The 24,615-nt window shown below is 38.5% G+C and overlaps 2 protein-coding genes and 1 long non-coding RNA gene across 8 annotated transcripts in view; 1 reads left to right on the top strand and 2 right to left on the bottom strand.

Annotated features, from left to right (window-relative positions):
- cep135 (centrosomal protein 135) overlaps positions 1-1,046 on the bottom strand; it is a 13,490-nt gene extending 12,444 nt beyond the window's left edge. For both annotated transcript variants that reach the window (XM_024259060.2, XM_024259059.2), the window contains exons 1-3: positions 827-1,046; positions 134-248; positions 42-64 (exon numbers count right to left, since the gene is read on the bottom strand). In XM_024259060.2, the coding sequence (XP_024114828.1) occupies positions 42-64; positions 134-246 (136 nt within the window). In that variant the 5' untranslated portion in view covers positions 247-248; positions 827-1,046. The remainder of the gene's footprint in view (positions 1-41; positions 65-133; positions 249-826) is intronic.
- Positions 1,047-1,175: 129 nt separating this feature from the next.
- Positions 1,176-23,969, bottom strand: exoc1 (exocyst complex component 1). 5 transcript variants are annotated; one of them, XM_036211686.1, is made up of 21 exons: positions 23,902-23,969; positions 22,250-22,356; positions 19,206-19,341; positions 19,005-19,135; positions 18,770-18,929; positions 16,555-16,572; positions 14,728-14,915; positions 14,425-14,652; positions 14,196-14,328; positions 14,013-14,122; positions 12,212-12,361; positions 9,610-9,718; positions 9,152-9,196; positions 7,434-7,597; positions 7,248-7,361; positions 4,270-4,349; positions 3,937-4,165; positions 3,671-3,854; positions 1,923-2,122; positions 1,649-1,843; positions 1,176-1,567 (listed from the first exon to the last, which is right to left on the bottom strand). In XM_036211686.1, exons 3-21 carry the CDS (start codon positions 19,327-19,329, stop codon positions 1,415-1,417), a joined length of 2,715 nt encoding a protein of 904 aa, XP_036067579.1. In that variant the 5' UTR covers positions 19,330-19,341; positions 22,250-22,356; positions 23,902-23,969; the 3' UTR covers positions 1,176-1,414. The 5 variants fall into 5 exon arrangements, with proteins under 5 accessions (XP_036067579.1, XP_024114829.1, XP_024114830.1 ...); XM_024259061.2 differs by having other exon boundaries at positions 23,809-23,944; XM_024259062.2 differs by lacking the exon at positions 16,555-16,572 and having other exon boundaries at positions 23,809-23,944.
- On the top strand, positions 23,953-24,459 carry LOC112136980. The gene is made up of 2 exons (XR_002917463.1): positions 23,953-24,093; positions 24,325-24,459. It is a non-coding gene; the product is annotated as an uncharacterized LOC112136980 (long non-coding RNA).
- Positions 24,460-24,615: the final 156 nt, after the last annotated feature.

The raw sequence follows: 24,615 nt of genomic DNA on the forward strand, positions 1-24,615 counted from the left end.
CCAGTACGTGCACAAGGTTCGGTGTTTGGCATTGCGTAAGCTCTCGGTGGTGTGGACCAGATCACTGGAACGACAGAGAACGTGTCACGCCTGGCGTTGGGTAGATGGACAGAGGTGGAGGAGAGGGCTTCACCTGAACAGTTTATCCACCAGAGGCAGGGACTCGATCCCGAGCGGCTGTCGGTAGCCCAGCTGGTCCAGACGTTTTCGTAAATTTACGAATTTCCTCTCCGCGCTGCTGTTCATGGCTACAAACAATGTTTATGAAGTTTTTATTATTATTATTATTATTATTGTTTATATAAAGTTTGCTTTAAAAAGGTTAGCAAATTAACTTTTCTTTGAAAAGTTGTGTGAATAAAAATTTCTTTGAAAAGTTTTTTTTTAATTAACATTGCTTTGACAAGTTTTGTTTATAAAGTTTGTGTTGAAAAGTTTTGTTAGTAAAGTTTGCATTGAAAAGTTTTGTAAATTGAGCTTGCTTTGAAAAGTTGTGATAGTAAAGTTTGCTTTGAAAAGCTTTGTCAATAAAGTTTGCATTAGACAGTTGTGTTAATAAAGTTTGCTTTGAAAAGTTTTGTTAATAAAATTTGCTTTCGAAAAGTTGTGTTAAGAAAGTTTGCTTTGAAAGGCGTTGTTAATAAAGTTTGCATTAAGCAGTTGTGTTAATAAAGTTTTATTTAAAAAAACAGCAAAGCTAGCTAGATAATCTGTAAAACAAAGGTTTTATTTGTTACATAAAAACGTTACCGCACATTTTATTTGTTTAAAGCCACTTGCTTTTTCAAACCCAGTAGAAACAAAATGAAAGAAGGTTCTGCATTACCTTGTTAGAAAAGCCTTTTCCAGTCTGGTGGCTAATGTTAGCTAGCACCGTAAACCATCCTGTTTAAACGTCCGTCTTAACCAGGTCGATAACTAGTGCCAGCTTTTGTTCGTGAAGCGATATGAACTCCCCAAAGAGTCGAGAGAATCGTGAAGATTCCGGTGTTTCCGCGGTTTAAAAAGAGCGCCGTCCGTTTCGCATTCGTCACCATGGAAGTCAAAGGCTCATCTGAACCGCTTGTTTTACCATTCGGCGTTGCCCGCAAAGGCGGGACAGCGACAAGCCACACACTCCCAACTTTAACGCTGCTTCGCTGACAATAAAATAAACACGTTTCCAACTGCGACGCTTCTTTTGTAAAATTTATTATGTACATGTGATATACAGACACGGGACAAACATTTTTAAGTGTAGCAGAAGCTTTTAAACGTGGAGAAAACAGGCACACAGATGAGGATGCAGCATCTGCAACACACTTCAGTCTACAATCCCCCTTTTTTTTGAAGACACAATGAAATGTTCATAAGTTGCTGTTTTATTTGCAGCCAGCAAGTGGCAGTAGTGACTCATTGAAGGACAGCAGCAAAACTAATGCGACTGAGCAATGCTGGAGAAGTACTCCAGCACATCCTGGATGGTGAATTCCATGGTGATCCCAGATCCAGGGTAGCATCTGCCGATCAAATCCTCAAAGTGCTTGTACTGACGGATGAACTCATCTTGCATGGAATGCCACACCACCTGGTGAAATAAACAGGAAGCATTTTGGAGTCAAGAAGAGCAAACCTGTCAACTATGTCTTGGATCTCGCAGCTTTCTGACCTGAAGTAAACTTTCTTCTTCACATAGATGTTTATCCACCTTCTTGTAAAGGTTATCCAGCCCCTTCTTCACCTCTTTGCCAGGGTACTCTTTGATGACTTTGCGCAGCTCCTGCTTGTTGAAAGCCAGCTGGTAGCTCACCTCCTCCTCACGGACACCCTGAGCAACGCGGGCTTCAACCCCCTCAAAGAAGTGCTGCCAATCAACCATAAAGAAAACCTCAGACAACACTCGTGTGACCTCCAGATCATGCAGTGAGGAAAACTCTCCATACGTTGAGTTTTTCCAGAGGCTGGCCCAATGAGTAGATCACATAGGACTGCAGGTGGTCCGTGTATTTGTGCTTGGCCTCTCGTTTCTCTGCATCCAAGCAGGAGATCTTCAGGCGGGACAGAGTGGAAAAAATGTGGTGGAAATTCTCCATCATCACGACATCCCGCGGGGTCTTCTGGCTTTCATTTGCCACCTTTTCCACTAAAAAGAGAACCACACGGTGTCACTCGCAGCTCATTTGCGTTTATCTCTTAAAGCTACAATCACATCGCCCTCGGCAACACAAGTTCAATTCAATGAAAAGTCCATGTAAATGTGTTGCGGGCTTCTGGAAGTTCTGCGGAGAAGCACTTTTCTTCACTTCTGATCCACAGAAGTCTACATTTAAATGTAAGTAATTACGTTTTTTGCTTTAGCACAACTTTTTAAAGTTATGAAACCAATGTTGCTAAGCATTTCCGAGCGCTAGCAGCTCGGAGCTAATGTAGCTGACCGACAACTGATGATGTCATTGAGTGGGAGTAACGTCCAAATTTGAGGACACTTATTTCCATATCTCTCCATTCGGTTAGGTAAATGTAGGGGTGGGGAGAAGCCGTAGTTGGGAAAGAATTTGGATTCAACTCAATGTTTAAATGTAAATTTCTGTGCTCAGAGCACACCAATGTAAAGAAATGCGTTTCTCCTCCGCAGCACAACGCAACACACATTACTCTTGCGGCGGAGGGCTCTGCATAATAGATCAATAATCGATTCATATAAATATAAATAGATTTAGCACATAAACGTAAGTCCACTAGCTTGATGCTAACGTTTAATGGGATTTCCCATAGGACGGTTAATGCTAACGCTCGGTCGACCTAAACATACATTGCTGACTAAATGAACATCTTTATAAACTCACAGACATAAATTTTATAAACTAGGAAATATTTTTTTAAGTCACCATTTGTGGTCTAAAACTGTTTTTTCTCACACTTTCTTCTTCTGGAATAAGATGTAATGCTATAGCGTGATCTCCACCTAGTGGTCAAACTGAAACGTCCTCCAGGAGAAGCAGAACAATGTTTCCAATGTTAATGATCTGAACATTTTAGTTAGAACTTCTCCTTTAGAGAATCTATGTAACACTGGATGATATTAACAATCTCATTATTTTACTGATACATTTACAGTATGTGAACTAGATCAGATTAATATAAATATATTGAAATCATACAGTAGATTATTAATGTATTTCTAAACAAATGTGTATAAATGTGTAAACTCAAAACTTAATTGAAGAATCGAAAGAATCAAAAACAATCAGAATCGAATCGATTAAGGCTCTGGTGAAATCAATTGTTTCTACTCTGAAGCACAGAAGTTCATTTTTAAATGTAAGTGATGACTTTTTGTTGTAGCTGTAAAGCTATGAAACTTAAAAAAAACACTGTTATATATATTTGACCACTGGAAGCTCCGCACTAACGTTGCTGCCCGGCGACTTTTAATGACGTCGTCTCGTGGAAGTGACGTCCGAATTATGAGACACTGCTTTTCCTTAACTCTCCGTTTGGAAGGCTAAATGTAGGGGTAGGGAGAAGGGAAGAATTTAGATTAAGCCCATGACTCTATCAACTGTAGGTGGCGGACATGTGCCCGTAAACACTAGAAAAAGAAGAAGCCCCTCCCTGCTTGTCCAGTATGAACACCATGGGCTAAGAACGCATGTTACATGTAAACGTATCATCAGACTAGCGGTCTCACCGTTCACAAAGACAGCCTTGATCAGCTTGACATAAGCCTTATCCAGGTCGCCTCTGCGCTCTGCGTTTCGGAAGATGGTCTCAGCGAGCTCTGCGAACTCTTCAAAAGCTGTGACAAAGGGGAGGATGCCCACTTTGCTTTTCTTTGGAATCTTCACCTCCTCCATCTGTCTGATTTGACCCAGCTGCATAAGAGAGTTTATTATATTAACACAACTTATTGTAACCCAAAATGCAGTCTGTGCTGACTGTATGGACCCCACTCACTATGCATTTGTCAAAGTTCCTCTTGACCGTGACCAGCACATTTCCCAGAGTGGTGCTGAGGAAAGAGGCAGGGTCTACATTCTCCGCCGTCCACACATGGTGACTCATCTTCACCAGCATGTACAGGGAGTGGAAGCTGTCAATCTTGTCGCCCAGAGCAATGAGGGTGTTCAGCTCCGTCTCGATGCTCTGGAAGATTTTATTCATCATCAGCCGCACCATGTCCTTCCTTCAGTCAGAAAAATAAGTGCACAAGTTCAGTGAGAACAGTTTGAGTGATCCTGGAGGACACATTTACACCAGAGATGTTGGAAGCGAAGGGAAAGAACTGACTCTGACGATGAGGAGTGTCTGTGATCGGTCTGTGGAGGGATTCTGGATGCTGCGCTTCCGTCAAACTCCTCTGACTCGGGCTGATGACAAATTAACAAATGAGAGCAGATAATAAAGCAGATAAACATATGTAGGGGAAACTAGGGATGTAGTGATACACCCTTACTTATAGTAGAGGTTTCATCTGTAATAAAAAGCTTGAAATATACAGAGCTGATCATAATAGAGAATAACTAGAAAGGTTGCTTTACCTGTGATAATGGTAGTGTGAACGCTTTTAGCTGAATGTGGTCGCTGGAGATGCTAAAGGCATTTATTTTAATTGTTGAATTTAGTCATGAATGTGTTGAACGTTTTGATACAAAATTTGCATAATTTTCATGAAGTGCACAAAAAATGAAGAATTTCATTAAAACAATCGTGACATTGCTAAAATAATAGCTTAACTCCAAATTATTCCAAAAAACCTCAGTAGATAACCACCTCAGCCAAAAAAGCTAAAACGTTACTAACATTTTAGCTTAACTCAGAATTAGCCAGAAAAACTTCAGCAGATGTAAAATAAAAAAAAAATGTTAGTAGGTTACTAAAATACTCCATAGTGGCCCAAAAAACTTAATTAGATGTCAAATTGGATTCAAACGAATACGTTAGCATGGTGCTAAAATATTAGCTAAACTTTAAAAGACGCCAGCTTAGCCAAAAATGCTAATACGTTATTAAAATATTAGCCCAAAAAACCTAAGTGGATGCCAAATTAGCCAAAAAAGCTGATGCCAGATTGGCCAAAAACATTAGCATGGCGATAAAATATTAGCTAAACTCAAGAATAGCCCCAAAAACCCCAGTAGATGCTGAATTGACCAAAAATGTTAGCATGGTGCTAAAATATTAGCGAAACTCAGAATTAGCCCGAAAAACTTTAGAAGATGCAACCTTGGCCAAAAAAGCCAATACGTTACTAAAATGTTAACTTAACTTCTTAACTCAGAATTCACCCGAAAAACCTGAGTAGATGCCAAATTAGCCAAAAACGTTAGCATGTTGCTGAACTATTAGCTGAACTCAAAATTAGCCCTAAAAACCTCAGAAGCAATAATAACAGATAAACGTGTACGTGAAAGTAGGGATGTCCGGGTCAGGTTTTTTGGTTCTGATCCGATTTATTTGATTTTGAATGTCTGCAGATACAGAGTCCCAATCTAATACTTTTGTATAATATAAAATGAGCACATTTAGTAAACACATGAAGGTTTTCCCCTATTTGTCTTTCAATAACCTTCTTTTATCATTTAACACTAAAACAGAACACTTCTGTGAAGTAGCTTTAATAAACTATTTAAAAAAAAAGATTAATTAGTAAAAATAGGTGAATATTTTGTATCACATGCGATTTGTATTTCCATTGTATGTCCTAAAAAATAATGATGACTTTTTTTCAAATTCATTTTTGTAGTCATGAAAATGATGATGCATATTCATGACTAGCCCATACCAATGTGCATAAATTTTGGTTGTTTTTGAAAGATTTGGGATTTTTTAATTACTTGCACTTTGCAGACGGTCCCTTGGCAGCTGTCTTACAGCTGATTCTGTCGGCATCACGGCAAAAGCACTTCTAGTTAGGGGTGAAACGGATAGCCTAAAATAACTTTTTTGAAAAGGTTTAAAACATATATTTGAGAAAACGTATAAAGTACTTCAAAGCATAAATATACACTCACATCTTGGGACATAAACAAAAATGTAAAAATATGTAGTTTATAGGGCTGTCAGATTTGTCGCGTTAAAAACGCATTAATCTGACACGTCCTTGACGCCGACAAAACGACAATTTTTTTGACGCATTAATCGCGGATTTTCCATAGACTGTATATAATGGGAGGACCTCATAGCTCGATAGGTCCATTATTTTTACAGTCAATGGGATTTTCTCATACGTGCCTTTCCATACCGCGCGCGGGCGTCCAGCCCTTTAACTCACGGGCGGGTCTCCAACCACCGAGCTGCGAGCTAAAACCGGCCGGCGCTAGGACCTGGAGAGCTCCTGCACCCTAACCCGGCTCCGGTTCGCGTCCAGTACCACGTCTGGTGGTACGGGCTCGTGTCCGGCGCCGCTTCCCGGGAGCTGCGCACCCCCGACGTTCCGAACAGCAAGCGCACCGGGGGACGTTTTAAATGTTCTGGAGGTTTAAGCGTGATCCAACCTCAGCATAGCGGTCTGTCTGCCGGCATATTCATGGCGTGAGCTCCGCTGGACACGTCGCTGTATCGAGCTGAAGCCAGAGAACGCGGCGGCAGTAACAGACTGTCAAACTATCCACAGAGTATCCCGCTTTTCTCAGTCTTTAAGGTTTTAAAAAACAAAAGTTCATTGGAAATGATAAATCTCTATTTCATTTATTACTGTAGTTCAGCAGAGGAGGAAAAGATTTGGTCCTGACAAAAAATGAACATGAAAGTGTTATGGAAATGTTATTTTTGATGTTTTTTATTTTATTTTACTGAACGTTGATTGAAGTTTAGAATTTAAAATGCCCTTCACTTGCACTTGGGCTTTTGTTAGGCATTTTATGTTACAGCCTTTTATTGTTAAGAAAGTTTATCTCAATACAATGTTACAAAATAAAGTATTTCTGATGAAAACTATTAATATTGTCATTCTTGTTTTCATAATTAATGTAGAACTGCTAAATGCTAAACCACACATTTTTTTCCTTAAAAAAAGGCCACATGTAAATTTGCGATTAATCGCGAGTTAAAAATTTTAATCGCCTGACAGCTCTAGTAGTTTCTGATAACATTTACATGTCTGGAATCCAAATTTATAAAAACGGAGAAAACAATGCTTAATATGAACCCCACCGCGCAATGTCCAAATTAAATCAATTCTGTAATCAAGTCTGAAATGCATGATCGGGCCCATTTTGCGATCCCGTGATTGGATCAGAACATCCCTAGTTGAAACTGTTTTGTACCTGTGCCAGAGGGGGCATAACCGCCTGGTGCTGCTGCAGCTTAAAGAACTTGCTGATGAAATCCTGCTCTGCCAGACACAGCGGCTCCAGCTCACTGAGGACCTGCTCAAATATCTGCACAGACAAACAACTCATTCTCTGCTTCCAGCAAAAATCTTCTAATTGTGCATTTTAATGACATGTTGCCTTGTCAAACTTGGTCCTGTCTGCCACGTCCAGGTCTGAGGCGGACATGTTGCCCATATCCAGCAGCGAGGAAGACTGGGAACGCCGGCTGTTGGAGCCCTGCACTGTGAGCTTGTTCAGACTCGAGGTGGAGCCCGTCAGCTTCCCAGAGCTGCCATGCAGGCCTGACAGCAGACACCAAACAGAAGCATCAGTGAGACGGGAGGATACTAGAGAATTCATGTTGAGCCGTGAAATAATTCACATTTTGGAGCACTTAATGTGGAATGAAATGATCATTTTTACACGAGATATCAAACACCAAAAAAAACAAAAAAACACAACAGTTATGAGTGATGGCTTGTGCAGCAATGTATTAACCCTTTAACACCAGAGAGGTCGCCGGTGACAAACACAAAATCTTTAATGTACTGTAACTTTTCAACTGTTAACACAATAATTCTAGCATGCAATTCCAGTCGATTCCCTCAGAATCTACTGGAACTAAAAAAGTTGCATTACCTCTAATAATGCTAGTGTGAATGCTTTTTGTTGAAGGTAGTTGCTGAAGCTTTTTTCTGAAAATGGTGACGCAATTTAATTTAAATGCTGAAGGGATTTGCTGAAAATGCAAAAAGTTTTAGCAAAATGTTAAATTTGCTAAAAGACTGGATTTTTGGTATAGAACTATGAAAGAGTGCTGAAATTGACCTAAATTTCTGAAAAAAATTGTAGTAAAATTGCTTAAAAACCCCTAATACATGCCTATTTTGCCTGTGTCACTTAAATACGAGCAACACTCCAAATAAGCCCCAAAAAACCATAGTACATGCAAAATTAGCCAAAAAAGCCATTGTGTTGGTTAAATACTAGCTGAACTCTAAAATAGCCCAAAAAAGCCCCAAAATCCCCAGTAAACTAAATTAGTCAAAAACCGTTCTCTAAATTGGCCATAAAAAACCTCAGTAGATAACAAATTAGCCAAAAAGCTAACACATTGCTTAAATATTAGCTAAACTACAAAATAGCCTAAAATTCCTAAGTAAATTAAATTAGTCAAAAAACTTAGCGTGTTGCTAAAATATTAGTTAAACTCCCAATTAGCATAAAAAACCTCAGTAGATAACGAATTAGCCAAAAAAAAAAAAAAACAATTAACCAAAAAAAAAGCTAGCTTATTGCTTAAATACTAGCTAAACTCAAAATTAGCAAAAAAGACCTCAGTAAACTAAATTAGCCAAAAACAGCATGTTGCTAAAAATAGAAGCTAAACTCAATTTTTTTTAAATTACTATAAAGATGAAAACATAAACCCATGAATATATTTAAAGGTGTGTTGCTAATCTACATAAAATTATGAAATTTAAAGACTTTCTCATTCATTTTCCATTGAGCACTTTTTTGTCTATATTTAAAAAACTATAAAGTTTATGAATACCAAGAAAATATGCAGTAATATCCTAAAAAGCTGAATGCTTTGATACCAAAATTGCTGAAAGTGTGATTGAGTTTTTAGGTGCCCAAAAACATACGTCAAGGAGCAGGAGAATCACTATAGTGTGAATGCTCACTAAGCATTTACACAGTTATTGTGTTAACAACCAAAAAGTTACGGTAAATCAAAGAATATAAACACGGGAGCTCCAGTGTTAAAGGGTTAACACAAAGACGGGTTTGAAGGTTTTAAGAGCAAAGAGATGAGAAGCAGAGTGACAGCTGGATCCGAGTGTCGTACTTACTTTCTGGCTCCTGTTTGAGCGCGCTCTCTTTCCGCGGAAGCGTGGCTGCAGCCAGTTAGAAAGGCAGGCATCAGAGACAGACAGGTTAGCTTGAACATGCAGCATGGAGGAGGTGAGCACAGAGGTTAGACGTGACACGTATACTGCCGTGCACAGCAGAGGCTTTGGAAACACAAATGGCTCCGATTTCATAACCGTTGTACGATAATCCTGCCAAAACTAGAGCCCCAATTTACACATTAAAACACGAGAACGGAGCGAGTAAAGGGCCTGTGCGAGATAAAGAGAGATAAAACAAGACAAGGACACTTTAGAAATGCAAACAAGTTCTGTCAAATATATTTAGCCAACAGGACGGATGCAAAAAAAGTTTTAAAAGAAGAATCAACTTGAGTGTTGCACTCATTATAGGTAGCATACATCACACAACATGGTAGGCGAGGGGGGTGGGGGCTTACCAAACTTGTTTTTTGCTTCTTTGGACGTTCCTGCCATCTTTATTTTGGCAACTTCAAAGAAATCTTTGATTTCTCTCTCGTACAGTCTACTCATATAATCCACATACGTCTGTGAAAGACAAATGAGGTTTAAATTACATGGACCACATACGAAAAAAGCCAAAATGATTGAGAATCTGAATTTCAGTTTAATACTTCTGCAGAAATTATTTCCAATGAGGGTTTTTTGATCGTCAGCAAGACTGAGCGCTTTCATAAAAGCTAATCGTTTGTTGGCGTCCGGCATTATTTAGCAGAGTAATAACGAGGCTAGGGAGCGAAAACATGTCCACGCTCAAAGAAAAACCAAATGTTGCCAATCATTCATTGATGAGACACGTGAGGCCATTTGCACACGTTTCATAGAGTCGGAGTGTAATTTAGCTAAAGGTTAATGGTCGCTGTGAAACAATCACAAAAAGGCTGGGTGAGTCAGATAAAAGCTTTTGCTTTCTAAATTATATAAATAAGATAGCACAGTTAAGTTAGCAACGTTTTTCTCGTTGGACTCCCTCCTAAAAAAATAAAAAATAACCCAGCACAGAGTGACCTTTGGTTTTTGGTGAGAATTATTGAACCTCCTGGACGATGTCAACATAAAAAAGCAACGAGAAACCCCTGAATGAATCATGTGAGTCGATCTCTGGATGACTTTATGATCAATGAGTGTTTGTTTATAAATGATTATTTTGCTGTAAATTGTTAAAAAGTTTGAAGTGAACATATGTGGGGGAGCTCTGCCTTGCAGAGTTTCTATTTAAAACAACCTTTTTTTTAAATAACATCTGCTTTGATGCTTGAGGGGACTATGCTTTAAGCATGGAGGTGGCAGCATCATGCTCTGGGACTTTTTACAATCAGTGGACCATGAAGATTTTTTATTTTTATTTTTTTTTATCTTTAGCGTCATTTCTATGTATTATCAGTATTCTACTAAAGAATTTGACCGTCTAAAGCGGTGGTCCCTAGGGTTGGGCACTGATTGGGTTTTCGGTTCTGGTGCCAAAGCGGTTCTTTGGTTTTGGTTCCTAATCTGTGACAATTTCAGTACTTCAGTAATAAAAATTAATCCCTACATCTACCCAAATCAACACACTTTTTTATTCCCAAGGCGACACATATTGACACAAGGTTAAGACCTGCGGATCAAAAATTTTGTTTTTTGTTGCCGTGCTGACTGTTTCCATTAAATCAGAGCTCCACAACCTCCGAGATGCAGACCGGCGAATGGCGAATTTGCTCCTCGCCGCCTGTCAAACATGTGATCATGAGCTAGACGCCGTGGTGTCTGCGGGGTTACCGGGGCTTTCTATCTCACTTGGGGTGTGTCTGCATGACAGCCGCTTCCGCTGTGTCTCTGTGACTGAGTTTGAAGGCTGTCCCGCATTAACCCAAGAGGGGGCAAAAATTGGGGAACTTTTTTTTTTTAATTATTGTTTAAACATAAATAAGTAAAAGATCACAGTTTAGGAGCCCCGAGCAGGCTCCTCCTACTCCCTGCAGCAGCTGTCTGCCTGGCGGCGTGTTGAGCGAGCTCCGCTGAAGTCTGAGAACTGCAGAAAACCGCTGCACTGCGACAGGAGGGATTAATATTCTACCCGCTGATCAGATCACTGAAAACGTCACAAGCTCAAAGCTGAGATCCTGATTGGCAGTGACCTGTCAAACTTCTGTGACCTCATGTGAAATGCAGCCAGACGTTCAAGCACTGCGTGTGCACTCCCAGTCAGCGGTCCAATATGAGCCCGCCCACTATCACAGGAAAGGCAGAATGACTGGCTAGAACTTCAAAGTACTGAACAGAGTAGAAGTGATTGACTCCTAACACAAATAGATCTTCAATGAAACTTAGCACCAAAATGTGGAACCGAGTGCAGCAGCTTCTTTGATTTTGGTTGAACCGCATAAATCATAACGGTTCTTACTTGGAACCGAATTTCGGTGCCCAACCCTAGGGGTCCCCAACCTCTGGGCTGCGTTCTGGCATCAGTCTGTGTGACTGTGGGTACCCAACCGCAGAGGAAAAAGACAAAACAAAAAAAAAAAAACTGACCTTTTTTTGTAATCTGATTCTGGTAAGTAAGTTTTCTTTTGGAAAACTGCTAGATTCTCTACATCTCATCCCACTTTTTTTTGACATGTCAAGCAGCTTGGTCACACGTAAAAAAATTCTAGGGGTGTGAAATTATGGTGATTAATTCATTATAGACACATTGTTTTTTTTTTCAATCGCGTTAATCTGACTTTTATCCATAATAAATCAAATCAACTTTATTTATAAAAACTATAACTATAACCTTAGTCATGTCCTCAAATATAACACAAAAAGGTCCAACTGTTTCCTTGCATGAACGTTTTACTTGAACTCAGTAGAGAAGGCCTCTTACATAGCTCTCAATGTGTGTCTTGATGTCTGTATACCGCAGAGTACGCGGCACGCCCAGCGTTACTGCTGTGATGTCGTCGTTTACGCTGCACGCGCACATAGGCTTACATTATATAGAGTATCTAGTCTAAATGACGCACTCTGGATTCTACATGAATGAAGACTTTCTGCACTGACCCTCGACAGGCCCTCATACTTCTCCCTGTGGGTGTTCTTCAGCCACTCCATGAGCTTGGCGTAGCGCAGCAGGTCCCTGTGGAGGGGGCTGTGTTTGGGCAGGGTCAGCTCGGCCGTGTGTTGGGACAAGGTGGAGCTCTGATCGTGACCCTTTCAAAATAAAACATAAAGAGAAACATAAACATTCGGCCACGTACACAAAAGCAACTTTCCTTCACAAACATCCAGAAATCCAGAGAAATTCGTCAAAGTTGTTCTGTCAAACTGGGAATTGCTCTCAGAGCAGTAAGAAGCACCCCCTCATTTGTTCTCCCCAGCCCTATCAGCATGTTAGCTCTCTTCTTGTAAGACATGCAGACAGGCACAGACAGAGACATAAGCCAGACATGAAAGACCCCCCCTTCCCCGCGAGCTGGTTAGTGAAGGAGGATGGGCGGAGCCTCTTCAACTCCTCTTCCTTCGGGTGGAAAATGTTACGATGGTAAAAACAAACCTCATGCAGTAAAGGAAGGCAGAGGAGGGATGCCTGAAGCGTGGATGTGAGGGCTTTTCAAACATCAGCAAAGAGGAAGCGGGGGTGGGGGGTACTCACTGGAAGTGACAGACAGGAGGACCTATAGAACTGAGGGATGGACATTTTGAAGTGACTGAAGTGGTTGAACTGACAGAAAGAGAGCAGAGGGGGATGATTCAGAGGGAAAAACACTAGAAGTCAAGAAAAGGCGGGACACAGCGTGGAGGAAACCACACAAAGGAGACCAGGAAACGGCCACGCAGGAAGTTGACGAGGAGAGAACAAAGCTCTCAGGATTCCCCAGCTGATTCTGACAGGAAGATGGGCTTGAACTACAGCTCAGAACTTGCTGATTTCAACAGATTTCATGTTCATTTCAGAGCCTGGAGGAGTTAGTGTTTGATCTTTTTCTGATTTTGTAGGTTTGTCTACTTCAAAACAAACTTGTCATCCTAATGGTAGATTCATTTGAACAGTGAGAGATAGAAAACCACAAAGAAAATCAAGAATTCATATTCTACTTTATTTGTATTTCACAGAGGTAAATATGTATTTGATCCCTCTTGCTGGACAGACTGGTAAAACCTTAATTATCAGCACAGAGGTCAGAGGTTTCCTGTGGTTGATGATCAGTTTCTGCACAAATCAGGAGGAATTCTGGTCCTCTCTTCTGTGCAAATGATTTTAAATCATTCAGATTTGGTTTTCTGTTGCTTAGCAGCTCTGAGCTTCAGCTCTCTCCTGAGGTCTTCTATAGGACTGAGGTCCAGAGACTGGCTGGACCACTCCATGACCTTGATGGGGTGAATGTTTTAGGTCATGATCCCGTTGGGAGACCCATCCACCACTAGTGATGTAATGATTCAGTAAAGCCACGATTCGATTCACAGTTTAAAATCTCAATTTCGTTTTTTTTCCAGTCTGTGGAAACCAGAACTATTGATGGAAGAAAAAGTACAAATTTCTCTCAATGAAATGTAAATACATTCTTGCATTTTCTGTCTCTCCCTGTGTCTCTCTACCATTAGGATAAAAGACTGTCCATTTGTTTTAAAGTGGCCAAACTTACAAAATCAGCAACAGATCAAATACTTTTTCCTCCACAGTAGATTTAATTCTGATAAAAATCTTTCCAACTTTTAACTATTTTACATAGAAACACGACATTAAAATTGAAGGAATAACAATTTCTTTCATTATTTTGCTCCACAGCTCAGAGTAGCTGAGACATTTTAGACGTCTCCGACTGTTTTCCTTTATTTTATGGACACTCAGAGAGTCGGTTACCTGGTGAACAAACACGTTGTTGAGGTGGTTGGTGAGGCGGCGGGCAAACGTGTCCCTCAGATCAGTGAACATCTGCTGCTGCTGTTTCACAGACAACAGCTTTTCGTGGCCTGAGCAGAGAAAAGTGTCAAACTTTTCATCTGAAAGACAAAGTCACGACAACAAAGTTTGGAGTGAACTAACCTGGTCGGAGGGCGACGTTCATGCACTGCAGAAGGGCCTCGGAGGCATTGATGCAGGCTTCTATTCCTTTGGAGGAGGTGAGGTCTCCCTCCTGCAGAGCTCTGATGTGTCCCTTGGACAAGTCCATGTAATTCTGCATGAGAAAGCGAATCAAAGCCCACCTGTGACACCTGCAAGGTCAAAATGGCTCTAGTATCCACTATCTGCACTGATTCAACGCGATTGTTACCACTAAGAACTGGATCTCATCCAGCAGTTTGCCGTTGTTAGTGTTGCTGATTTGAATGAGGCGGTTGCTCTGAGAGATCTGGTCCATCTGCTCCTTGACGCTCTGGAGCATCTCCTCATAGCTGCTCAGTTTGCCCTCGATGGTGTCCACCTCTCCGAGCGCCTCGTCCAGCAGCTGCATCAGGATGTTCACCTGCTTCTCTGACGCCATGATGGACTGAATGTTGGCCTAAGAGAGAACCAATATGAATACATTAACAAAGAGGATCAACGAGGTTCTGACCCATTTGTTCGCTTTACTCACCCCGTCTAAGACCTGCAGCTCCTGGAAGAGCTTCTCCGCAAAAGCCTCGGCGTTGGAGATGGCATACTCGCACATCTCCATCATGCCCTCGATGTCCTGCTCCTCTCGGGTGCTGAGCTCCTGGTAGTCATCCAAAGCGTCCTCATCGCCCCCTGCAACACTCTGACTCTCCCCACTCGGCACAGACTCTGAACAAACAAACAGAACAAACAAACACAAGATGAGGTCGTATAAACATGAGGAGATCTCAGGACAAACTTCTGTTTCCTCAGATCTTGGACACCTGAATGTGCACTACTAGCTCTGAAGATGTTTACTATGACTAAAATAATCACACAATGGAAACAACCTAATGTAGTGGTGTGAAGTCAAATAGTAAAAATGTCTGAATATGAAATAAAACTAGCAAAAAGAATCAGTAACTCCTAAGGTCAAAGAAGCTGAACTAGAGCCTTAGTCACATGCTCCCATATGGGGGACGTCCCGTACAGGTGCTGCAGGGTTTTGGGTTGTCCGGGCCGTAGAGCACATGTGGCGAAGTCAAGGCCCAGGGGCCGGATCCGGCCCTCTGGGTAATTCTATCTGTCAATCCAGATCATTTTATTTTATTGTTATTAATGGTCTGATGTATAATGTCTTGTATAATTTGGAAAAAATCTATTTTTATGTAAATTAAAATATTGAAAGTTATTTAAGGTTTCAATTGATTTATTCTGAATAATATTTCTGCCTTTTTAGTATTCATAGTTATGTCAAAAAGTTACGATTTTAAAGTTTTAAAAATTGGCATTATGCTAGTTTTACTACCAATTTTTTTAGGGTGGTTTTGGAGTTTAGGTAATATTTCACAATATGCTAGTTGTATGACTAATTTAGGCTTTTAAAAAAAGTTTTTTAGGCTGTTTTGGAGTTAAGCTAATATTTGAACACTAGCTATTTTGGCTAATTTAGGCTTTTTTCTGTTTACTAGGCTATCGAGGAAGTTTAGCTATTTTTCAGTAACATGCTAGTTGTTTTGGCTAACCTACGTTTTTTTTTAGGCTAATTTGGCATTTAGCTGACATGTTAGCTGGCTATCAGCTTCAGCATTTTCAGCTGTTAGCTTCAGCGTTTTTAGCTATTAATTTCAGCATCTTTCGCTATTATCACTAGTATCTTCAGCAGCCAAATTCAGCTTACAGCATTCACACTAGTATTATCACAGGTAATGCTATATAAATCTAAATACAAATGCTATATATATATATAGCATTTGTATTTAGATTTATGTATATAAAAAGTTAGGTTTTTAAAGTTTTAAAAATGTAGTTTTATAGTGTTCAATAAATGTTTATCCTGTTCGGCCCGCGACCTCAGGTGTGTTTTGGATTTTGGCCCCTTGTGTGATTGAGTTTGACATCCTGACCGTAGAGGGTCGTAGACAACAGCATGCGTGTCTTCCAGTTCTCTTCAGGTACATACTACTGTCATTTTTGGTCTACAGTTTTTAAATTTCCACCTGTGCCCTGTACAGGTTGGCCCGCCCCCCTCCCTGCAGACAGCCCATATCCACCTGTAAGGGCAGATGTGACTAGGACTAGAGATGTGAGGAAAACTTGATGATGCATTAATGAACTGATGCCTCTAAATAATTCTATTAACCAAACTGAAGTTAAAATTATGTTTTCATGGCCTACAAGATGTTTTAGAGCAAAAAATAATACAGATCCCCCAGATTTAATGACATAACTGAAATGAGAGGAGTCAGGAGGACATGAGTCTGAAGGAAATGGCAGTGAAGTCATGGAAATGCGACAGAAAAGGGAGCAGGGAATTTGTCCTACCGACCTTCCGCTTTAGGAAGTTCTGGCCAGAGAAAGTTTTAGAGAGAGAATAAAGAAGAATTTAACACAGAAAAAAATACCACAAAGCAAGATACAAAAGAGAAGAATTTTCTTCAGACATCCTGAAAAATAACAAAAATAAATAATGCAGTCATGCAAAAATAAAATATAATCAGAATTAAATTCAGATGAAAAAAACGGCAACATTGAGAGTTTTTGAAAATATCATAAAGAACCAATTCTACAGAACTATGGATAAGTTCTTTAATTTTTTCACATTTAGAAAGTTTTGGTCTGAAAAAAAAATTACTGATTTGACTCAATACAATAAATCGACATAAAACGAGACAAATTTTACAATAAAATTGTGTTATTTGCACACAAAAAACTGAAAATCAACCTATAGAAAAGTCTTTCAAATTAATAGATGAGAATGTCAGAACATCTCAGTATAAAATGTGTAATTTCATTCAATAACTGCTAAACTAAACATCAATATTGCTAAACAGCAGCAGTACAGAAGGCAAAGAGTGTCCAGGTCAGAGTATGTTTCTGGTACAAAGCTATTTCATTATTTTAAGATCTGCTATTGCCAACTTTATCTTATTCACCTTTTAACTTTTAGACATTTTCCCTACAAAACTGAGTAGCCACAAAGAAATTCAGTGTTGCTCAAATAACAGTATCATACCTCAGTATCAGTTCTAGTGGTGAGTGAAGAGGAGCAATGACGTCCAACATTTTTCAAACTTATAGTCTACCTCTATAGAAAAGTCTCAAACTAGATTAATAGGGAATCTGAATCGTCAACATGAAGCAGGTTAAAGGGTAACCAAACCCTAAATCAACCTTTTTTTGGCTGTTGACCTCTATAAATGAGGCTTTAAAAGTGCTGTCTGTTAGTTGTTGCCAAATCAAAATAAACTTGTTTAACTCATGAAAATATAACATATGTGTCAAAGTCAAGGCCCGGGGGCCGGATCCGGCCTTCTGGGTAATTCTATCCGGCCCGCCAGATCATTTTATTTTATTGTTATTAATGGCACAATGTTATCTTGCGCTTATTTCTAACTTCTATCGTTTTGACAAAATATATTTTTATTGAGAGTAAAATATTAAAAGTTCTTTAAGGTTTAACTTGATTTATTCTGGAATAATATTCCTGCCTTTTTATTATTCATAATTATGTTAAAAAGTTACAGTTTTAAAGTTTTAAAAATTGTCATTCTGCTAGATTTTTGGACTATTTTGACATTTACTACGATCTTTTAGGACTGTTTTAGAGTTTAGCTAATATTTCAGCTACATGCTAGCCATTTTAGCTAATTTGGGCTTTTTTTGTTTTAGTTTTTTAGGCTGTTTTGGAGTTAAGCTAATACTTCAGCTACACACTAGCTGTTTTTTCCTAAAAAACTAACAACAAAAACTTAAGTTAGCCTAAACAGCTAGCATGTGACTGAAAAAAATAGCTAAACTTCAAAATAGCCAAAAAAATAGAAAAAATCTAAGTTAGTCAAAAAGGCTAGCGTGTAGCTGAAATATTAGCTCAACTCAGAAACAGCCAAAATAACAAAAAAAGAAAAAAAGTCTAAATTAGCCAAAACGGCTAGCATGTTGCTGAAATATTTGCTATACTCCAAAACATCTTAAAAAAATCTTAGTAAATGCTAAAATAGTTCAAAAAGCTAGCAGAATGCCAATTTTTAAAACTTTAAACCCGTAATTTTTTAAAATACATATGAATAATAAAAAGGCGGTATTATCCCAGAATAAATCAATTTAAATCTTAAATAACTTTCAATATTTTACTCTCTGTAAAAATATATTGTGTCAAATTTGACACGTGGGATTTAAATATTCTGAATGACTGGAACAGCATCAGACCTGATCATAGCTTTAGCTACACGCTCCTCCTCACTATGCTAACTGTTTAGCTGGTGGAATATTTCACTGATGAAGTTTGGTTCTGCTAAAATCAAATTGGGCAGCATTTGCTCCAGTAGTTGGAGACATTAGCTGCTCAAAGGTTTGCTATTCTGGATGCTAACCTCAGAACAGAGAACACTGGTCATTTTTCTGACCTAACTTTATAATTCTGGTAATTGTTTGGAGAAAGTATATGTCTACTTCTAAAACCAAAAAAAGTGTTTGTGAAAAAATGTTAGGTTTCATTGTCGACAAAATGATGAAGACGTAGTGAGGCCTGAGGATTCACGCACCTTCCAGCAGCTGAGAACTGACATTCACAAACTCCACCTTCTTCCTCAGGTAACGCTGGTTCAGCTTCCAAATGCAGGAAATAAAGGAGTTTTTCTCCGCTGTACTACTAGCCAACCATCGATAGACCTTCTCAAAATGCAGGTCAAATTCAGGGTTTTCCTAAAGCAGAGGGGCAACACATCAGCACTGCCGTGGATTAAACAAACTCAATGGAAGTAAATGGTATTCTCTCACCTTGCTGGCATCTTTGGCATCTACTACTGTCAGATCTCTGAGCTCCCAAGTTTGTTGTCTCTTGTAAAAGTCTCCTTTGTCAGATTTTTTCACCTTTACGACTTTAACCTGAACTGGTCTCTCCGTGGTAACTAGAAAACAAAAAAGGGAAACATTATTCTCCATAAAGAAATGCCGACAACCATATAGTCATAGAGGTACCTGTGGCACACAAGAAACAGTTCTTCTTCTTCTTCCCAGCCTTGCACACATTAACAATGCCAAGGAGGCGCTCGTCGTTTGGAGTGAAGATGTCCCTCTGGAGAGCGTGTTTGATGGCTGTCATGGTGGATGGACACTGTCACACAGAACAGATGCAGCATAAGGGATGCATATAATCACAGTCTCATCAGCATCTTTTACTTCAGGTAGCATCTAGGGCTGCCACGATGAGTCGACTAATCGACGACTAATCGACTATTAAAAATGGTCGATGACTAATTTAACAGTCGATTAGTCGTTACTTTATATTAAATGGAGTCAGAGTGTAGTACAGGTGAAAGTTATGATAGCATTCTGCTAGTTTTTTGGACTATTTTGGCATTGATTAAGGTGTTTTTAGGCTATTTTGAAGTTTAGCTAATATTTAAGCTACAAGTTAGCAGTTTTGGCAAATTTAGGCTCTTCATCAGCTTTTTAGGCTATTTTGAAGTTTAGCTAATTTTTCATCTAAATGCTAGCTGTTTTGACTAATTTAGGACTTTTTTACTTTTTAGGCTATTTTGAAGTTTAGCTAATATTTCAGCAACATACTAGCTGTTTTGGCTAACTTAGGAATTTTTCAGTTTCCTAAGCTAATTTAGCATTTAACTAGAATTTTAGCTATCAGCTTGAGCGTTTTCAGCAATTAACTTCAGCTGCCAAATTTAGCTTACAGCACTCACACTAGCATTATCACAGGTAATGCTATATATCTAGTTTTTAGTTAGTTAAAAGCTAATGATGGTTAAGATGTGTGCTGTAACATCCAGTTTTTTGCATGACCTTATTAGTCGACTAATCGGAAAAAATAGTCGGTGATTAGTCGGTGACTATTAAAATAATCGTTTGTGGCAGCACTAGTAGCATCTCCAACAGAAAGAGAACAATTAAACAATCACTTATTACCACAGACTGAAACATCATGTTAACATATCAAATAGGAAAAAAAAACATTTTCCAGATGCACCATATCTGAAATTATATGTATAAATTTGTTCAGAAACCAACCTGAATTTGAAAGAACATTCATCTTGCTTGAATTTTGGAACTGCATATCTGTGATAAGAGTGGAGCTGACCATCACTTCCAAAACACTAAATAACAATTTAATAAGATTTGACCTGATTCAATAAATATTGATTCATTGATGAAAATAATTTTGTTTGGTTGTGAAAACCGTTTTTTTTACTTAACACTTAATTTGAACTAAAGAAAGACATTTTACAGACATAATTAAGAGATAAGTAGCTTTCTTATGAAAATATGATACTTTTTTATGTCACTTTCATTTTTATTCAATAAAAGGAAAAACATACAATGCAACCTTGAGTTGTGAACTCAAACATGATGGAAACAAAAACGAAAAAACGAAAAGGGGACAGATAGAAGAAAAAGTATAGTATCTGCCCCTTTAACATCAATAAATCAATCAGTAAAAAAGAAAAATAAACATTCTGCCACTTTGGTATACAAAAAGAGAAGATTGGGAAAGATAGAACAAAAATGCACAATAACAAACATCAACCAAGGTGAAATAAACACCATACCTCGGGATGAGTAGTTTTTATTGATCCTAGATAGATTTGTAGTCATGATTAAACTGTTTTTAATGCATTTTTAAAACTTGATTTTATTGTAGCGTTTTTAGTTTTTAATTTCGGGTCCCTATAAATACTTTTTGTGATAATTCTTATCACTTATTTTAGAAATATGTAAATTGGATTAGTATGTTTTATAAGTTGTACCCCAAATTTCAATAAGATAAAAAACCATTAAAGCATTTAATGATTCTATAATGTCTTTTTTTAAAGTTTAATTTCATTCCACTTTAAACTAATCTTTAAAACTTAATAGAATCAGTTATAACATCATTCATTTCACTAACATGCTTTCATTTCAAGTTAGATTAAAATGTTTGTTTTTAAATGTACTCCCCTTAAAAAATATTTTTTTCCAGCAAATGCATTATAGAATTATTAAAATTTGAATTTCTGCTGATGTTGTTTGCACATGCTTGCATACAACTAGCACAAAAACTGATGGAAATTCATGTTGGCCACTAAAACGTGAGTCAACTTGCTCACTGCTGCAGTTTTAACTGCAATAAAGGCAAAATTTTACTTTTGGTCACAAATAATTAGAAAAAAAATGTAAACCTAAAGTCCCTCTTTTTTTGGCAAAGACACTTTTTCTGTTAGTTCCAGCTTTATCCTGTTTACGTCCCTGGTTATACAAATAATGGTAAGAATAAACAAAATTAATTTTGAAATGAACGTATTAAGTACAACAATAACAGATATTTTAGTTTTTATATTGTTATCACTTATTATTGTTATGCATTTAAATAAATTGTGAATCTAGTAATTAAGAATTTAGCCTGTGATACCCATTAAAACTATTGTTGTAGACAAAATAATTGCTAATGGGTTCTTGTGACAATAAAGTTCATCAACCGTTTCATCTTAATGTATGAAAACACATGGAAACAGATAAGCAGAACAATTACTGTCCAACTGTTGGAGCTGCATTTATAAAAGGTTTTTATAAAATAATCAAAAGTTAATAATATAATGAAATAAATTTAGACTGAATGCCAAACATACTAGAGAAGCAAACGCACCTTCTCTCTGTGTTTTGATTATTTGGTTCTCTTTTCTGAATCTGTAACTAGAATTTGTTTTCTCTTAACAAACCAATAAATAACAGATATTTTTGTTTTACGAATAGTTGAAATGTGGAGAAGGACACCTAAGATAAGACCATAACAAACCGGAGAAGTTCCAGAGTTCTGTCCATAATTCATTTTAAAGGGTTAGCTAAACGACGGCTAACGATCTTGCTAACAGCGCAAGCTAGTGGTTTTAGCCACAGCATTGCTAGTTATCAAAGAAGAATTAAATGTCTTCGTTGCACCGACACAAACCATTAGCATAAACAATTTGTTATGCCGATTAAATACCATCTGAAAAACATTTAAAACACTTTTCAAGAATTTGGCTCTTTACCTTATTTTCATCAGCCCTTCAAAGCTCCGCCCAAACACTTCCTGGCTTTCAGCAGGGAGTGTCATGTGACCCTGCTTACGTCAGATTCAAGCGACACTCAACTCCAGCTAGAAAAAAATAAAATAAAATAAAACAAAATAAAATAAAAATAAAAACTGACATCCAACATACATCAAACCCTTGAAAAAAATCAAATGAATAGGATTTTTTGTGCATGGGGAATATATAGAGAGGTATATAAACATAATGTTATTACTTTCCTCTTACTTTCCTTTTTTAATGGCAATATGCACTTATCGTTTCTACTCGAACTGTACGGAATATGCTATAGTGATTTTTGAAAATTTCTACTTAATTAGTTTGTACTTCATTTTTGTCATGTGATACCTCTGGATTTATTAATGGCCAGAATCTGTGTTGGTAAAGTATAATTATAACTGATTAGAAGTTCAGAAGTAGATAATGTTAATTTATGTAAAGAAAATAAAACAAAATAAAAAGTGGGTTGCACGGTGGAGCAGTGGTTAGTGCTCTTGCCTCACAGTATGAAAGCCCTGGTTCAAGTACTGTCTGGGGAATCTGAAAAACATCAACTGGGACCTTTCTGTGTGGAGTTTGCATGTTCTCCCTGTGCATGTGTGGGTTTTCACTGGGGACTCTGGCTTCCTCCCACTGTCCAAAAACACGCTTCATAGGTTCATTGGTGACTCTAAATTGCATGTATGTATGTGATTTAGGCCCTGTGACAGACTGGTGACCTTTCCAGGGTGAACCCCAGGTTCACTCTGATTTTCCTTTTACGGTCACAAATCAAACCCGTGTCAAAATGAGATTACGGAAAACGAAATCGAAGTCCTGTTATCTGATTTTCGTTCTGGATTTTGAATCGAAAAACAAAAAAACGGTTGGTTTTTCATTTCCGATTTTAAGTATTTAAATGAATGATACATGGATTGAGAAAAAGCACTGGCTAGTCAGCCCTGCTCCGGACCAGTCTGGCAGCATGCAATGCCTGTTGACTAAGGAATCAGCAATGGCGCTCAGTGCTAAGGGGGTGCATTCATTATCCTTTGATGTTTATGACGTCTGTATATTGCATCATCAGTGTTGTGCAATGTGAAGTGTATGTGCCATTTGTTCTTGTGTCATATACCTTAGCACCTAGGTTGCATTGGGATACTCATTCCGCTTACTTGCAGCACTAGCGGCCATGCTGCAAGCAGTGAGGCCCCCAGACACTACACACTACCTGACTGATCCAATAACGCATTGTCGCCGATCGCCTTTTATACCCTGCCATTTGACCACCGTGTAAACTAGAGGTTTCAACTCTAATTCATTTTAGTGTGCTTTGACAAAGTTAAATTTTAAACGTTACTTGTAAATAAAATATGAAGACAAGTAAAAATACAACTACATGGAGAATACAAAAAGGGTTTTTCTTTTCTTTTTTCTTTTAAAAAGATACATTTTCAGCCGCAGTGCATGCTGGGAAACGGTGTCGTACAATAATGGATTGGAAATCCTTTGACATACGGCGTGATAGACGTAGGGCATACCTATGCTATGGCTGTCCAAATTCAGCGGGTGCGTCTTTCTGAGGCCATGGTCTGTCACAGAAAAAGAAAAAACAGCAACCATCGTAAACAAACCGTTTTAGCAGAAGTGACGTCTCCCGCGCATGCGTGGTACCGGTCTTGCTTCCGGGTACCGGAAGAGCTAACCTGCGAATATTTTTTCAGCATTAAAAACGGACAGATTTTCGTGGACAAATGGACTCCTGGATGTATGAGACTTTAGTAACTACGCGAAGAGGAGTCTGACTGTATGACGGTGATGACGAGGTAGTTTTGTTGTACATTAGCCAAAATGTTAGCCTGACACAAACACACAGCTTAATAATAATAATACATTTGATCGATTTGAAATTTCTAAAACATACCGGTATGAAAGTCAATGTTGGGGTTATGATTATAAAACTATGTCTTCCTTTGGTGATTTTAAGCTGTTTATAATAGATTTTTTTATGTTAGCAAGAAGACTTATTAGCATGATGTGCTCTGAAATGTCAACAGGCACAAATGGAAGTTGGAGTTGTCCTGTTGAGCACACACCGGTTGATCTGGAGGGACACCAAGCCGGGTTAGGTTCCAGCACCTCCGCGACCCCAAAAGGGAAGAAGCGGGCAAGAAGATGAATGAATGAATAAAAAAGTTAAGTAAAGCCAACAGGGTGGGTTTATACAAGCTCACTTCCTGCTATTCCCCTAGAAGCGATCTACTGGACTCCTTTGGTCAGACCTATTATTTAATAGTTTCTTTTTAATATTTAATAGTTTCTTTTATCGTGTACTGTATGCAAACGAG

Source organism: Oryzias melastigma, linkage group LG4, assembly GCF_002922805.2.
Source record: "Oryzias melastigma strain HK-1 linkage group LG4, ASM292280v2, whole genome shotgun sequence".
NCBI lineage: Eukaryota > Metazoa > Chordata > Actinopteri > Beloniformes > Adrianichthyidae > Oryzias > Oryzias melastigma.

Coding starts and splice junctions, on each gene's coding strand:
- exoc1 (XM_036211686.1), bottom strand. CDS start 19,329: ATGACAGCCATCAAACACGCTCTCCAGAGGGACATCTTCACTCCAAAC. Junction 9,197..9,609: donor AGAAGCAAAAAACAAGTTTG/GTAAGCCCCCAC, acceptor AACTGGCTGCAG/CCACGCTTCCGCGGAAAGAG. Junction 1,844..1,922: donor AGCCTCTGGAAAAACTCAAC/GTATGGAGAGTT, acceptor GTTGATTGGCAG/CACTTCTTTGAGGGGGTTGA.